The 18,721-nt window shown below is 35.1% G+C and overlaps 1 protein-coding gene across 3 annotated transcripts in view; it reads right to left on the bottom strand.

The window, feature by feature from the left end:
- Positions 1 to 16,872, bottom strand: part of znf574 (zinc finger protein 574) — a 62,174-nt gene extending 45,302 nt beyond the window's left edge. For 2 of the 3 annotated variants that reach the window (XM_056474941.1, XM_056474943.1), the window contains exons 1-2: positions 16,804 to 16,872; positions 4,283 to 4,446 (exon numbers count right to left, since the gene is read on the bottom strand). In XM_056474941.1, coding sequence (XP_056330916.1) covers positions 4,283 to 4,444 — 162 coding nt within the window. In that variant the 5' untranslated portion in view covers positions 4,445 to 4,446; positions 16,804 to 16,872. Of the gene's footprint in view, positions 1 to 4,282; positions 4,450 to 16,803 lie in introns of all 3 variants that reach the window. The other variant, XM_056474942.1, reaches the window with a different exon arrangement.
- Between the last annotated feature and the right edge of the window lie 1,849 nt (positions 16,873 to 18,721).

Below are 18,721 nucleotides of genomic sequence, written 5' to 3'. Positions count from 1 at the left end.
TCTACATAAACTTGTATCGGAGCTGCAGCAATGGTGTTTACGATTGTCATCCTCTGAGAAAACGGTCACCTAGTTACGAGAGACGCCAAGGAAAATGATGAAGGAAACCACGTGCTCACGTATGTCACTTCATGACAGAATAACAGCACACGCAAAAATGAGTGCTGTATAGCAGCAGTGAGGAGATTCTAAATAAAAAAAGAATGTAAGGATGTCACCAGAGCGGCTTTTTGGTTTCTTTTCTTGTGCAATCCAGCCACTAGCACCCCATCTGAAAGAGTATTTAGCATAGGGGGTAATGTAGTCATTCAAATTCACAATTTTTGTTTTTGACTATTAAAGCTGTTTGCCTTGGTAATGTTGGTAAATTAAAATAATTTTAAAAAATTAAAATTAAAAAATCCTAATATTCCTAAATGTATTGTTAAAAAATATTTAATAATTATCAATATCGAATGATGTGAAACATGATATCGTGATAATAATTTTTTTTTTGCAATATTGCCCTGCCCGAAATCAGTATTTATTAATACATCTAATATATACTGCATATTTATTAAATATGTGGCAACAAAAACTTCCACTTCAAATGTCCTATCATTTTACTCCATTAATAAAAAAATAATAATAAGGTTGTTGTTTTTTCTGTGATCACAGTTTTTTTTTGTAGAGTGTCATGTTTAATATACAATATAATATATAATATTATATCTTTTGTAGTCACAATATTATTATTATTTATTTTATTTTATTTCTGTAGGATAAAATGTTGTATATACATTCCAGTAAATTAAGCATGTACATATCCCTGAGTAAAAAATCTTTGGAATGTAGATAAGATAAAGTTTTAAAGGGATAGTAACTCAAAAAATAAAATATAACCAACCTTTGAGAAGTTTTTAAGAAGTTAAGAAGTTATCTTAATAACGCTGGATACCAGTAGCCATTAATGTCCATAGCAGGAAAAAAATATTCCAACTTTCTTCAAAATATCTTGTTCATTAGAAGAAAGAAACTCCAATATGTTTAGAACAAGTAGAGGGGGAAATGATGACATTTCATTTTTGAGTGAACTACTGCTTTAAAATCCTTTGGTTTTCCCTTTGTCTCAGACCATCAAGAGCAGACATGAGTGAAAACTGACATGTAATTCTAATTAAGAGTGACAATAGCACTGTTGTTTTTTTATTTTCATGTTTAATGCTGTAAGGCTGCTTGCTTTAAGACAATCTGAACATGACATGACTTGACTGGAGTGCTTGTGCAAACATCCACATAAGCATTATCAGATCCTTCATTACGTGCTTTTTTCTCCCCGCTGTCATTTTAGATGCAAGTTCAATTGTATTATTGAGATGCAAGCGCACAGCACATATTTACACATCTAGAGGTCGCTCTTGCCAGTGGGGACATCATCAGGATGTTTGCTAACAGTTTATCACTGCTCAAGGAATTCAAACACATTAAAGACTCAAATGACACAAGCATAATGTACTACTAAAATGTATTTAAAACTTTACATAAGTCTTTTTTGGTCATGGCAGCTAAAAGACGCCTCTCATATGGAGAATGAAGTCATGCATTGCTCAGGTGTGAGTTTTTCACAGACTACATCAGAGTGTAAAAATCTTGATGGTTCTGTCGGTCTCGTCTTTCAAATCTGATCTTTATTTAGTATTTTCTATTGGGTTCAAGTCAGGTCATTGGCTGGGCCATTCCACAGCTTGATTTTCTTTCTCTGAAAGCATTTCAGTTTCCTTAACTGTATGTTGGATTATGTCTTGCTGAAATGTCCACCCTGGTTTCATCTTCATGTTTTCTGATAATGTAGCTAATATTCATTTACAATGAGGAAGGGCACAGGGTTGCTGAATAACTACTGAGAGATTTCAGCTGCTGTCTGGGCTTTCACTCCCTTTCTACACCTCCCTTTCATCATGTGTTCAATACTTCTCATGTCATTTCATTTTATTATGCATAACTTCATTTGTAAACTAATTAATAGTGTTTTCTTTGCATATATGGATTTCTTTGGTTGTTACCAACATCTGGTGAAAATTTCAAGTCAACGGCATCTTTAGAAATATGTTTTCTGAGAAAAATGGTGACAAGTACAATACTTATTTCCCCCACAGTATACATAATAAATATACATAATGCATATATTATGTCAAAACAAACTTGAATGTGATTAATCTGTGCCCAGCAGTAATTATAATCCAATAAATAATTAAATAACAATAGAAAATTATACAATAGTAAATAATTATTTCATGTGAGAGGCCTCATTTATGACAATAGAAAACTAAAAAAAAGCACAATTTCTCTCCTGATTTCCTACTTAAAAAAAGGAGCAAAAGAGTAGAGACAGAAACTATTATTTTTTTTAGCTGTGGCTAATAAACAGCTTGAAGAGAGCGGCTAATTGAAACTGCACTGCTATAATAACAACTAGAACAAAAGTAAATGCACATCAGAGCGTAAAAACAGAATCTGGAGTGCCTAATTTCTGCCCCCCGTAGTGAAGAGGCAAATTAGGAGTTGCGCAAAAAAAATAAAATAAATACATCCGTTTACAAAATGATCCTTTCGCATTTGAGTTCAGCATTCAGGATTACTGGAAGCTGCTCTTCAAAATTCTAGTCTGTTTTGGATAATTATAGTTATGAGTTCAAGGGGTATTAGAGGAATAAAACAGATTACATTTCTCACAGGCTTTCAGGAGGCACATGTTAATGCACGCCATTTCCTGATAACGCCGACTAACAACAAAGAGGAAAGACTTTTATAATGAAAAGAAATTTGACAAATCTACCACATGAAGACAAAGAGAGAGAGGCCATTGAGCTTTAGCAGAAACATTCCATTTTGGATGAGCTCAGGGTGTGTGTGTGTGTGTGTGTGTGTGTGTGTGTGTATGTGTGTGTGTGTGTGTGTGAGATGCATGTATGCAGGTACGTGTGTGTGATTGCATGAATGTGTATGTTTGTTTGTGTGTGCGTGCATGAATGTGTATTGATGTGTGCATGCATGTGTGGTGTGTGTGTGTGTGTGTGTGGTGTGTGTCTGTGTACATGAGTGTGTGTGTGGTGTTTGCAAGTGTGTGTGTGTGTGCGTGCGTGCGTGCGTGCGTGCGTGTGTGTGATGCATGTATGCAGGTACGTGTGTGTGGGGGTTTGAACATGAATTTGTATGTGTGTGTGCATGAATGTATATGTTTGTTTGTGTGTGCGTGCATGAATGTGTATTGATGTGTGCATGCATGTGTGGTGTGTGTGTGTGTGTGTGTGATTGTATGTATGTATATGTTTGTTTGTGTGTGCGTGCATGAATGTGTATTGATGTGTGCATGCATGTGTGGTGTGTGTGTGTGTGTGATTGCATGAATGTATATGTTTGTTTGTGTGTGCGTGCATGAATGTGTATTGATGTGTGCATGCATGTGTGGTGTGTGTGTGTGTGTGTGTGTACATGAATGTGTGTGTGTGTGTGTGTGAGATGCATGTATGCAGGTATGTGTGTGTGTCTGTGTGTGTGTGTATATATATATATATATGTTTGTTTGTTTGTGTGTGTGTGCGTGTGTGCATGAATGTGTATTGATATGGGCATGCATGTGTGTGTGTGTGTGTGTGTTTGTATGTGTGTGCGCATTAATGTGTGTGTGGTGTGTTTATGCATATGTTTGTGTGTGCATGAATGTGTGTGTGTCTGTGTATTGATGTGCGCATGCATGTGTATATGTGTGTGCATGTATGTGTGTGTATGTGCAAGCAAGTGTGTGTGTGTGTGAGCATGAGTGTGTGTGTGTGTGTGTGTGTGTGTGTGTGTGTGTGTGTGTGTGTGTGTGTGTGCAAGAATGTGTGCGTGTGCATGCGTGTCTCCCTACTTAACCATTGTTTGGTGATACTTTTGTTTCCAAAAGTTAGCGAATCCTGACAAATCTCCAAATCCTGACTTTGGGAACTTCCTCAAAAGTAAAAGTTGTATAAAATAAAGTTGAAAGTTGTTGGCGTTGAGGATCGGTGCAGGTTTAAAATGTATAACTATCAGTATATAAAAACAACACAAGTCTATGCAATGCCCCTTTTTAGATAGTCAAATAAACGTGTGTGCGTCAGTGTGTTGTGCTATATCAGGACACAAATGTGTATACTTACATGGCTATTACACAGCTATTACAAGGACATGGTGAACTTAGAAATCATTTCTGATGTCACCATTTTTCAAAAGGCTAATAAGTCATTGAGAATTTTTTGGGGGGGTGGGGAGGGTTGTTTACCTGTGGCAGGCCGACGGCAGCTGCTGCTGCTTCGACTGGCGTCTCATTGGGCAGGAGTTGTGGGTTCTCTGCAGTGCAGGTCATCTGATGTGCAAGCACTTCCTCCAGTGTAGGAAACTCCCGATAACAGGGAAAACACATATACACTGAAGAGGACTCCATGGCTGCTTCACACACACACACACAAACAGAAAAACGTGTTTAAGTAAATGTGTTACAATACAATAACAAAACACACAAAGAGGAAGCATTAACAGCTTCCACTTCAATAACAGCGCCCTCTACTGTCCATACAGCATTACTTTTTTCTAAATCAGGAGATATCAATCATTTAGATGTCATGGACCCCAAATATGAGCATCTTGGTCTGAGAGACCCTTATTCAAAAAAAAGGCAACTATATATTTGCACATATAAAGACTTAAATAATGCTGTGAACATTTTATTCATTCATTTTCCTTTCGCTTCTCCGATTTATCAAGGGTCACCACAGCGGAATGAACAGCCAACTTCTCTGGCAAATATTTTACACAGTGTATGCCTTTCTGGACACAAACCAACACCATGATGGAAAACACCCATACACTCTCTCATACACACATACGCACACACTAAAGCTAATTGCCAATTTAGTGAAAAAAAAAACAATATATATACACATTACAGGGCAACACATGGCTCAGTGGTTAGCACTGTCACCTCAGAGCAAGAAGGTCGCTGGTTCGAGTCCCGGTTGGGTCAGTTGGGATTTCTGTGTGGAGTTTGCATGTTCTCCCCGTGTTCAAGTGGGTTTTCTCCGGGTGCTCCAGTTTCCAAAAACATGCACTTTAGATGAATTGAATAAACTAAATTGTATGTGTGTAAATGTATGGGTGTTTCCCAGCACTGGGTTGCAGCTGGCAGGGCATCCGCTGTGCAAAAGGATAAGTTGGTGGTTCATTCCGCTGTGGCAACCCCTAATGAATAAAGGAACTAAGCTGAAGAAAAACGAATGAATAAACAAAATGTGTGTGTGTGTATATATATATATTACATTAGAGGTTTAGTACTTCGTTTTTCTACTTATTTACTGCTATATATAACAGGCTGTAAAACAATAAACTTTATAATCTTCAGAGAGGATCTCGAGAAAGCCATCTGGACAGTTGACACATCACCTATCCTCAGGCCCTCTTACCCTCCCCAGTTATACGGCCTGGGTCATTAAAAAGGTTACTCAGGAATGACCAGATTTCAAGCTTCTATGGTGAACTGATATAAGATGTATATTTGCAGTATTTGTGAATTTTAACTTGTCATGCTTAGTGTCATTTTAAATGTCTCTGTGTGATTGGTAAAGTGGTCTTAATTTCTTTGATAAGATCTTTGCCAGATGCTCCACTCCAGGGAAAATGGTCTTTGTATCAACTCATGACCAGGCAAGAGGCTTGGTGACGCTTTTATTGTCTTGAATTTATGACGATTTGAGTATTTAGGCAAAGGGTGCAGAAGTGTCTGTGGGATTCTGTAGGCAGGATACCCCATTGCAGTTTGTGAGTCTCTGAGCTCTGCATCAGGACTTATATGCTGCAATGTATTTCTACACGGTCAGGTATTAATCTCTAACTTAAATGTATCTTCGAATAATTGATGTTGTACAATCTTGATTGGCTTATTTTGTTTAATTATGTGAATTGGAATAGAAAATCTTTGCCTGACAAATAAATGTAAAATTCTTGTTTAACTCTAATATCTCCTGAAATCATTTAAATCTAGTAGATTGTTTAGGCTGATGTTTCCGCAGCTTACGACCAGGATTTGTCATACATTCAGGATCAATGGATGGAGCATGGGCACAGCATTAGAGACCTGATGATTTCTGACAATCACTGACTTAGTATAATATAAATTAGGGGGCTAAATACAACTTCCTTTAAATATGGGCAAGCATGGGGCGGCCAATTATTGCTTAAAGGAAGTAGCTTTCAGTTATATTCTTTGACTAAGCTAAATTAAACTTTTCTTTAAATATGTGCAAGCATGGGGCGGCCTATTATTATTTAAAGGAAATTAGCTTATCGGCTAAGAATCGGAACTGGCGAGGTTGTGTCCGTGAGCAGATGTAACTGGCCAGCATACTGACTCTAAGCGACTTCGGGTAAATGATGAACCATTACTTGAGAATAAGGATTTATTAGGTTAATCATTCTAAATTAGACCAAATCACAACCTATAAGGTGATCAGCATGAATTAGATGAATCTAAAATTATTATAAATTGGAGTCAGATTAAAATTCGGAGTTGGAAACAAATTAAAATAAATCTTAATGAATAAAAATATTTCTTTTCACATGTGCTAAAAGGCTTACATGCATTTAACCTTCACCCATGCTGTTAGTTCCGTCATAGGAAAATAGATGGGCCTTACAATTGGTGACCCCGACGTGATCTCCCATAAAGTTTCAGACGAGTGATGTCTTTCAGCGCAAGATTCAAAAGAAATGCTCCGAAAAAAGAGGTTCGAGTTTCTCTTCTTCTTCCAACTGTTGAGGTAAGTCAATTATTTTGCTTTTTAAAGTGTTGAGGGAAAGATAAATGCATCTTATATAGACACATTTTGTAGAATGAGTCGGAATACTCAAAAAGGATAGACCAGAGACCGTAAAAATCTGGTTGGGCTTAAGAATTAGACAAAACCACATTGTTCGTCAGGGACATAATAGCAGCAGAGTGGGAGAAGAATGAAAACTCTAAACCCAAAATTCTCAAAATCTCTTCAAGAGGTTAAATTTTAAGATGGAATAACATCATCCAAATTTTATTCTGGTACTTAACAGAGAGCGGCAAATGAAAATCTAAATTCTGAATATAACTGTTTCCACTAAGGGTTGCTTATTGCGCATGTTACAATAACTTTGCAACACTGCAAACAAGCAGCATTTATATTTCAAGAATTTTGAAATTTGTAATTAGATTAATTGGAAATTCTTATTGTAATCTTTGTATTAAATGTAATGAAAGTCTTCCAAGAGATATATAAAAACACTGAAAATAGTTTTTTAAATGCTGTTTAAGACTCTGTCTAAATAGTTAAATTATTACACTATTATGAGGTTCAAAGCTGTAAGGCAGATAAGGACATGGTCAGTGTTGGGAGTGTTACTTTAAAGACAAAAGAAACAAATTATTAATTACATCACTAAAGTTGTAGTTAATTTATGTTTCCAATGGCTTTGCCTGAAAAGTAACTTGGTTACTTGATAAGTAATTTAATTACTTGACTAAAGACTAAAATTCCACATAAATTGCATGGGCAATAGAAAATAAACAATCAGGAATTTTTTGTATTGTTTTGAGAAAAAGACAATATGTTTCAAATAAATGACACTATATTTCATAAATTCACATTTCATTGTTTGAGATGATATCACCTTACTTATCGGAATTGAGTTATATAGAACCATTGAATTTCTATATAGCAGTTAAGGCAAGTACATTATAAGTCACTGTAATTAAGCTACCTAAGAATGAGAAATAATCTCTCACTTAATTCTTTGCGAAAAGGTAATTTTAAATTGCAGTGACTATTTACTTAGTAACTAATTACACCCCACACTGGACATGATAAGATCATACATCTACAAGATGTGTATTCTGCATTTGCCCTTACGTGCCAAACTTTCAAACATTAACATATGAAAAAAGAGTTACAAAAGAAAGCTCACCTAATAACAACTAAGCTCAAAATAAGAAAATTGTGACTAACCCACAAAATTCTTTAAACCGAGCAATGATTGACTTGGAGATGTGCTTGCAATTCACTAAATGTCCAGGCAATAAAGTTTACGACTGGTTTCCAGTGTGACTTGATCCTGCATTGATAGTGAACGTGTAAGAACAACCGTAGCCCAGAGCCAAATCAAAAGGTGACATTCCAAAAGATCAATAAGATGATAATCAGTCATTCTAGACAAATTACTAAACAGCCACTCCAGAGACCAGTAATAAAATGATTTTAAAATGTATACTATGTTAAGGTAATATGATTTATATCGTAAAAACATTATGATATTGTATATTATCACAGCCAATAATGGCGTCCAATCTCATTAAGATTCAGCATGATTTAGGAAGGAAAAGAAAATTGAAGTGTGTAAAATGGACAAAGCAGGTGTGAAAATGAGAGTAAATGCATGTAGCAAGAAAATGAGGATCTTTCTTAATGTTAAAACATTAAAAAGAAGTCAGCAGATAGTTAAAGATGGAAAACAGTAAGTAGCTAAGAGAGGAAACGGAAAGGAAAAATAATCAAATTAATAAGAAGGAATTTCTTTATCTTCTAATAATGCAAAAATCTGTGATGAGAGAAATTGACATGCCCGAAAATTATCAACTAAACTAATCGATCTGATTGGAATGAAAATACTCTCAGTGAAAAACAACGCTGTAGCAATGGCAATAAAAGTTAACAATTGCTGATCCTGTTTGCATTTCCAAATTTGTTATATTTGTGTTATACACATTTTCATTTCCACAGAACACAATGGTATTGTGTGATACTACAAGTACACATAGACTGAGTAATTCCTTAAAACATGATTTTCTTAATGTACTGTAGGTGTAAAAACACTCAGGTCTGATGTTTTAGAAGCCACAGATGCATTCTAGACCGCATGTCATGTATAAATAAGGAATTAACTGTATGCTGAAATTCATTAATTTTAAGGTACTTGTGTTTATATGTTGGATGAGTCTCATCTCCTAAAAGTGGTAAACTCTGCTATCCTCAATATAGCTGTAGTTTAAACTACAAACAGGAGTATAGAATTGCCTTGTGGCTCCAGTGTAATAACTGCAGTAACTATGGAAATGCTTTCTTACAGGATTCAGCCTTAAACATTGCATTTTATCATGCTCCTTAAAAAACATTGATTTGGAAGTATTTTGAGCCAGATCACAGTCACATCTCATGCTCAAATTCCATCCTGGCTCCCTGTTACCACAGGACTAAATTTTACACACTGTCGTAAAACTTCCACCCTTTGTTGCGAGCATGTTTACACAAACACATAGCCTCAGCTGAAACACTGCCACACAGAGAACATTTCAAATCTTCACACACATAAAACTCACGTTATGGCAGACTGAAAGTTCAAAAGCTAAAGAAATTTAAAAGGATATGCTCAAATTTGACCATCAATGCTCAGTTGATCTGACCTTTTGCTTTGCAAAAACATGATTATGATAATAAGATGTCTTTGTAAACCAACACAAATTAAATTCTAATTGTATGTAAGTTGATGCCAATTATAAAACATGTCTAGCTAAGACCATAAATAGGAAATTAAAGTAGTACTATCTATTTTAATATAATTTGTGTAAAGGCTCAGATAAAACTGTGTTTTTTCTCTCTGCATATTTTACCATTCAGGTTGGCGTCTGCCCAAACCTGCCTGTATTCAGACAGGACACACAGTTTGACATAAGATGGGTTATAAAGGTACTTAAAGAGGCCAATCACACCCAATAAATACACTAACACTGCCTGTCTACATGGCCTCCCAGTGTAGCACTGGATCTAAATTTTGTAACACAAATTATAACTAAACCTTACCCATCTCATGCACACAAACACACACAACATACATTCATTATTGCAACCTCAGTATTTTTAACTGGTATATGTCGACTATCCAGGTTAAAATTATTTACATCATTCAAATCTATCATACATTATTTACTTCATACATATAGGACAATGTGGAAATATTACTTAAATATCAATTGTGGTAAACAATTTTGCAACTTTGTGGTTTTTCAAATTGCTGTGTATTGATATAGTAATGTACAGAAGACTTATGCATGGCTACAGTCACATAACGAACTAATTAGCAAAATCTAAATGAGACTACTAGTCTATTTAGATGTTCAGTTCATTCATGTTTATTCATTAGCCCTGTTGCAAAGTAGTAGGGCCCACTATTTTCCAACAGTGACTTTTGAAAACTCAAAAATGATAAGAACAACTAAAATCTAAAAATGCAGGCACTAGCAATTAAAAAAAAATTCTAAATTAAACCTGCATTGTTGAATGTGACTTTAGCCTGTACATCAGATACACAAAGAATGAGAAAAAATAACCTGAAGATTGTAAATCTTACTTTGTTTGAATTTTCATTCTCTTGTTGATTTAGTCAAACCTTTGGTCTGCATTAATGTTTTTTTCAATTGAACCATTTATATAGACAATTTTATGATTGTAATTGTGAAATTGTGTATTTTTCTTATTGATGTTATATTTTTTATTATGCATACCACTGGTAAAAATACTGGTTATATTGGCTTTTGCACCTTTCCTTTAAATTACTCTTATCAAATATTTTTAAATACCATACTGTCATTCATCATGGAAGTGAAGCATCTGGGAATTTACTAGCACTAAATTTAGGACTTATTAAGACCTTATTTACCTCTCACACTTTGAACATGGTTATTGTGTTTTGTGTTTACCCATTCTACAGTGATGCAAAGCTCATTGATATTCAACTATTGCATGGTCATTCAGCTGTCTCACATAAAGTGGAGCATCATCAGTGACGTTGGTCCTTAACCTGTAAATATATGAACTGCCCTGTGAAACTCACCTTATGTCTGACGCTGACAAAGGTCTTTCCAGTGGAACTGGTAATGACCTGGGGAGGATCTAATGCACATGAATGTTTCTCAAAGTGCAATGAGATTTGCAACTTGTTTGATCAATGCACTGAACTTTGTCATCCTATAGACTGAATACCACCACAGATGGACACAAATACAACGAAGCGGATGGCAAAAATGCCTGAGCAGCCACTTGAGCCCAAGCTCAACACAGCATGCCTACAACTAAAAAGACTGTGGGGTTCAGCGATATAACTCCATATTAATGTTGAAGCTGCTTTTAATGTTGTGATTTCAGGTGATGACATTGTTTCTACAATCAACACCAACGCTCGCCAAAGCCATCCAAAACTATGATCTTGTGGCCCCTTGAGAGACTGCTCAGAATTGCTCCAAGGGACCAGGGGAGGAAATCTGTAAGGATGGCTATATCTCTCTATAATATTAAACCCTGAAAACGGTTATTGAGCTCCACACGAGACAAGACCACGAGAATGGTCAAGCACTAAAACAATAAACTTTCTAATCTGAGAAGAAGATCAGCTAAGAAACCAGTTGTTCGGGTTGTCTCGATCATGCATCCTGAGCCCCCCTCTTTATCCTGGAGTTTACTGTCTGAAAACTGCTGTGAAATTCTCTAAAGATCAGACCACGAGAACTAACAGGCTGTAAAACAATAAACTTTATAATCTTCAGAGAGGATCTCGAGAAAGCCATCTGGACAGTTGACACATCACCTATCCTCAGGCCCTCTTACCCTCCCCAGTTATACGGCCTGGGTCATTAAAAAGGTTACTCAGGAATGACCAGATTTCAAGCTTCTATGGTGAACTGATATAAGATGTATATTTGCAGTATTTGTGAATTTTAACTTGTCATGCTTAGTGTCATTTTAAATGTCTCTGTGTGATTGGTAAAGTGGTCTTAATTTCTTTGATAAGATCTTTGCCAGATGCTCCACTCCAGGGAAAATGGTCTTTGTATCAACTCATGACCAGGCAAGAGGCTTGGTGACGCTTTTATTGTCTTGAATTTATGACGATTTGAGTATTTAGGCAAAGGGTGCAGAAGTGTCTGTGGGATTCTGTAGGCAGGATACCCCATTGCAGTTTGTGAGTCTCTGAGCTCTGCATCAGGACTTATATGCTGCAATGTATTTCTACACGGTCAGGTATTAATCTCTAACTTAAATGTATCTTCGAATAATTGATGTTGTACAATCTTGATTGGCTTATTTTGTTTAATTATGTGAATTGGAATAGAAAATCTTTGCCTGACAAATAAATGTAAAATTCTTGTTTAACTCTAATATCTCCTGAAATCATTTAAATCTAGTAGATTGTTTAGGCTGATGTTTCCGCAGCTTACGACCAGGATTTGTCATACATTCAGGATCAATGGATGGAGCATGGGCACAGCATTAGAGACCTGATGATTTCTGACAATCACTGACTTAGTATAATATAAATTAGGGGGCTAAATACAACTTCCTTTAAATATGGGCAAGCATGGGGCGGCCAATTATTGCTTAAAGGAAGTAGCTTTCAGTTATATTCTTTGACTAAGCTAAATTAAACTTTTCTTTAAATATGTGCAAGCATGGGGCGGCCTATTATTATTTAAAGGAAATTAGCTTATCGGCTAAGAATCGGAACTGGCGAGGTTGTGTCCGTGAGCAGATGTAACTGGCCAGCATACTGACTCTAAGCGACTTCGGGTAAATGATGAACCATTACTTGAGAATAAGGATTTATTAGGTTAATCATTCTAAATTAGACCAAATCACAACCTATAAGGTGATCAGCATGAATTAGATGAATCTAAAATTATTATAAATTGGAGTCAGATTAAAATTCGGAGTTGGAAACAAATTAAAATAAATCTTAATGAATAAAAATATTTCTTTTCACATGTGCTAAAAGGCTTACATGCATTTAACCTTCACCCATGCTGTTAGTTCCGTCATAGGAAAATAGATGGGCCTTACAGTGCCAAGAAATTAATCCCCTACACCATTACACCACCAGCAGCCCGAACTTTTATTACAAGGCAGGATGGATCCATGCTTTCATGTTGTTGATGCCAAATTCTGACCCTACCATCTGAATGTCACAGCAGAAAATAAGACTCATAACACCAGGCAACGATTATCCAATCTTCTATTGTCCAATTTTGGTGAGCCTGTGCCAATTGTAGCTTCAGTTTCCTGTTCTTAGCTGACAGGAGTGGCACCCGGTGTGGTCTTCTGCTGCTGCAGCCTATCTGCCTCAAGGTTTGACATGTTGTGCATTCAGAGATGCTCTTCTGCATACCTTGATTGTAACAAGTGGTTATTTGAGTCACTGTTGCCTTTCTATCAGCTTGAACCAGTCTGGACATTCTCCTCTGACCTCCGGCATTAACAAGGCATTTGCGCCCACAGAACTGCCCCTCACTGGATATCTCCTTTTTTTGTCCATTCTCTGTAAACCCTATGGATGGTTGTGCGTGAAAATCTCAGTAGATCAGCAGTTTCTGAAACACTCAGACCAGCCCATCTGGCACCAACAACCACGCCACACGTTCAAAGTCACTTAAATCCTCTTTCTTCCTCATTCTGATGCTCGGTTTGAACTGCAGCAGATAGTCTTGACCATGTCTACATGCCTAAATGCACTGAGTTGCGGCCATGTGATTGGCTGATGAGATTTTTGCGCTAACGAGCTGTTGGACAGGTGTACCCAGTAAGTAAGTGGCCTGTATTTATGAAAAATCAGCTTTGCCATCACAGGAATACGTTTTACTTTAAAGTATAATAAAAACTTAAAATGTATGTTAAAATGTGTCTTTAAATGAGCACAACTGTTTAGAACCTAATGTCTAATGAAAGTTCAAAAGTAAGAAGAAAAAGTATGAAAGCACAGAAGTGTTGAGAAATGTTTTTGGGGGTTGATTTGGTCTGCATGAGGCGACAGACAAGAAGAGCATGAACTGGAATGATTTAAAGAAGAGACCAGGATGAGTGTGAAATAGCAGATATTCATGGCAGATGGCAAGTGAAATGTCCTTACAGCGTGTTAGCAGTGTTAACGTGAGGGGGCTGAGCACGACATGACGTGCAAACTGTGGCAAAACAAAGCCACACTCATTAGTTTCACTCTGCATAATCGATCAAGACAGCACAAAAGACTGTAAATTACAAGCTTAAATATGAGTTTATATATCAACTTCATTTAAATGCATGTAAATCGCAACTAAATCAAAATTTAAATCTCTTTTTCTGTAAAAGAAAACATTTTTTTAATTAGCCCTCCTGTGAAATGTTTATTCTTTTTCAATTACTTCCCAAGTGATGTTTTCCTATATTTCCACAGTAGTTATATTTTTCTCCTGGAGAATTTCTTATACTGTAGCTTTGCTGGAATAAAAAAAGCTAAGGTCAATATTATTAGCCTCCTTATGGTTTTTTTCCTATTGGCTGCTGTTGTGTTTTCAATGCAAACTATAGTGTTCACAGCTGAACCAACTATATAGACCATTTTGAGGGATGAAAACAACAACAACGGTCCCAGCCTATTTCCTGTTTTACATTTTTAATTTCTAAAGCTTTCTAGAATCCAAAAAGAGACACATTTTGATAAATAATGTTATGATAGCTGTTTTAACATAAAGATATGATTAAATTGCCTCATTACAGTTATGAAATAGTTTGATAACAAGCAGGAAATGTTCATGGGCCAATGACATGACCACATTGTTATGGTCTACTTTCTGTTGCTGCTTGTGTGGTGGTCAGAAATGACCGAAATAATTAGTTTCAAAGTGAATGTATTATATTTAAGCACATTTTTATTGTACAACTCATCTAAATTTATAAAGTTGTTTGAATTAATGTATGGCCTGTTAACCACTTCTTGAGAATAGCACTGAAAATGACATTTTCGATTCGCAAGTTGTGTCATTTCTTACCACAAACACCATTACAAAATTAACCTTTGGTTTTGTATTCTCTAAAGGTCCTTTACTTATTCTTTCTTTCTTTTACCAAATTCTGCATTATTCTAACAACAAATCAAGAAGACGAAAAAAAGAAAACACTCAATTTTCATTCAAAATGACCATAATGAGTTAGTGTATATAGGCCATTTCAATGTGGTCATGTCATTGGCCCATGAACATTTCCTGCTTGTCATCAAACTATTTTGTAACTGCAACAAGAGGCAATTCAATCATAACTTCACGTTAAAACAGCTATCATAACATTATTTATCAATTTGTGGCTCTTTTTAGATTCTCAAATGCTATAGAAATTAAAAATGTAAAACAAGAACGCTGAGACCATTGTTTTTGTTTACATCCCTGAAAATTGCCTAATATATATATATATATATATATATATATATATATATATATATATATATATATATATATATATATATGTGTGTGTGTGTGTGTGTGTGTGTGTGTGTGTATGAAGAGTTTAGATGCAAAAAACTCTAAATGCTGTTTGATATTTTCTTCTAAAATTGCCATTTTTCTCAGACTCTCATATGTAGGCACAGCAATTTTACTTTTATAGTGATGAATAAGTTCTTTTCATTGCCTTTAAAGTGAAATACTTGAACATAAACATAGGAGGCTGAGAAAAATGCTAATTTTAGGACAAAATTTCAGATGGCATTTAAGAGATTTTTGCATCTAAACTCTCCATATATATATATATATATATATATATATATATATATATATATATATATATATATATATATACACACACACACACACACACTAAATATATTATGATTTTGCAATGCAATATTACGGTTTATTTGATACCTCTATTTGCTTTTTTTCTATTGCTTCTACATTATTATAAATCATAAACAATGATAACAGCTTTAATTTAAACTGACTTAGCAATAATGCTATACATTTAAGAAATATTTAGTGTGTATTTTTATTTTTATATACATTTATTACTTTATAGATTAGTTAATGCATTATTTATTATTACTAAAAATATATTTTATGTTGTAAAAAACAACAACAAAACTTTAGAATAGTAATCGCATAAAATAAGTTATGACTGCCTGGACATTAAAGACAAAAGGTAAGAATAGTCATCAAACGTTTTAAACATTTGACACTTTTCCTTATTTTATGCATCACTTATCACAAGAAGTTTCATTATTTTGTTTTCTAATTCAACTCATCAATGCTTTGACAATCATTGTCGATAATGTAAATAACGGTTCCGGTTCTGGACATAATACACTGTAATAAACCACTGACATATCTCTTTATCTTGACAGGAACTTTAATCACAATAACAGTACTTTACTAGTTCAACTATGTCAGTAGCAAAATTATTTAATCTATATGGCTTAATAAACTCTGTGTGTTCTTCTTTTCCACCAAATCTGCGTTGAGTTGGGGGATCTGGAGTACAGAAAGATCACAGCGCCACTCAGTCGCTGCACAGAGTAGCTAACATGCTAACACCGGTTAGCCAACAACCTCAACGAGCGGCCTCAGCTGGCCTGCTGTGCTAGCTGCTATGAAACACAACCGTCTCTCACTGAACAACAAAAATATGCTATAAATATATTCTCTACATTACAGTCACGGGTATAGTGTCAGTAATGTTTTCAAAGTGCCGCCGCTGTGGGTGCTCGGTCGCGCTTAAACGTTGAACACAGAGTGCGAGTGAGCGAGAAGCGCCGAAGAAGGACAGCACGCGCTTCTTCGGTGGTAGTTCGGCGGAATCCGCCCTTTAGCAAACGACGAATGTCTCCCCCAGTCGAGTCTCCGAGACGCCGGTTACAACTAAATTACAGAAACCGTGGGTAAACTCGGATTAGCCGCAAAAAACATCGCTTTAGTTTGATATAAAATAAACAACTCACCCGATTACGGCCTTCTCCTTTCGTATCTGTCAGAAATGTTTTTTGAACGTCTCAACAAAACGCACCGTGATTGGTCCACTGTACATTTCAAGTGGACCAATAGAATTCATCTTAAGTCAAGCCTACTTGCAGAAATGCGTCATGTGCTTCATCAACATAACATCTTTTACAGTCAATGATAACATCATAACATCTACATCAGGTCAAACGCGGGATCTGTAAGTTTAAATTAAGATGCTACTTTTTACAGCTTTTTTATTGTTTGCATTTGGCAACTTGGCCCACATTTTCTGGCATTTTTCTTCCCAGGCTTTTGTTAACTGTCAGTTTTTTATTTATGCATAACATAACTGTTGATTTTGTACTAATAATTGTGTGATAATTATATAATTTCTAATCTCTTATATTTAATAATTTAATAATTCAATTTAATATTTTCATATATTGAAATATACAGTTGAAGTCAGAATTATTAGCCCCCCTGAATTATTACCCCATCTGTTTATTTTTTTTCCTCAATTTCTGTTTAACAGAGAGATTTTTTCATCACATTTCTAAACATAATAGTTTTAATAACTCATTTCTAATAACTGAAATATTTTATCTTTGCCATGATGACAGTAAATAATATTTGACTAGATATTTTTCAAGACGCTTCTATACAGCTTAAAGTTCAATTTAAAGGCTTAACTAGGTTAATTAGGTTAACTAGGCAGGTTAGGGTAATTAGGCAAGTTATTGTATAATGATGGTTTGTTCTATAGACTATTGAAAATATATAGCTTAAAGGGGCTAATAATTTTGACCTTAAAATGGTGTTTAAAAATTTAAAACTGCTTTTATTCTAGCCGAAATAAAACTAATAAGACTTTCTCCAGAAGAAAAAATATTATCAGACATACTGTGAAAATTTCCTTGCTCTGTTAAACATCATTTGGGAAATATTTAAAAAAGAAAAAAAATTCAAAGGGGGTTAATAATTCTGACTTCAACTGTAGTATACGTTTTATAACAAATTTAAATATATGTTTGATAATTTACATAAAAAAACAATAGTGTGATACTTTCGGCAAGTTTAAAAGTGTCTTTTCTGTTATCTTAAAAATGTTGTTCTAATATTTTTAAACTAGTGTTAAACTTCAAGTAGATATTACTGTTGAGGAATGGGAATATTCATGTCTTTTAGCTCAAACTCAAACCGGTAATACCAGATGTAGAAAACTGCAATAGCAATACAAATGGTTGATGATGACTTACATTACACCTGTAAAATTACATCGGATTAACTTTAATATTCCAGACTATTGCACAAAATGTAAAGATGAAATTGGAACTCTGTTTCACTGTATGTGAGTGTGGAGAGCTGCAGTTGTTTTGAAAGCAGGTGCTTGGTGTGGTCTGTGAAATGGCTGGAGAAAATGTTCCTTTACTATACATATTAAAACATTTTACAGCTTTTTAATACTGATTCATAAGAGTTTGTCATTTTATACTACATTTACACGCCATATATTTCACATACGTTTCAATTTTGGGTGTAACTATTGTCCACAGAACTGCATAGTTATGGCCCTGTTGCCATTTTGTTTAATGAACAATTTTCTAATAAACCAACTCATTTACCCTTGAATGAACCTAGAAAATCTGCTCACTTATACGCTTTAAAGTATTTGAGTAATTTAAAGGTGTGTTCATGTGTATTTATTTTTATATAAATGAGAACATATGAAGAGTCCAGATGCAAAAGCCTCCAAGACCCGTCTGAAACTTCCATCAAAAATGAAAATTTTTCTCAGCCTCCTTTGTTTATGTTGAGATTTTTCACTTTAAAGATCAGCAAAGGGACTTATTCTTTGCCTTAAAAGTGATTTTATTGAACACACACACAGGAGCCTAAAAAAAATCTAATTTTAGAGGA

This window comes from Danio aesculapii, chromosome 16 (assembly GCF_903798145.1).
Source record: "Danio aesculapii chromosome 16, fDanAes4.1, whole genome shotgun sequence".
NCBI classification, from domain to species: Eukaryota; Metazoa; Chordata; class Actinopteri; order Cypriniformes; family Danionidae; genus Danio; species Danio aesculapii.
The sequence above is the reverse complement of the archived record's forward strand: the minus strand, read 5'-3'. Positions and strand labels throughout refer to the sequence as shown.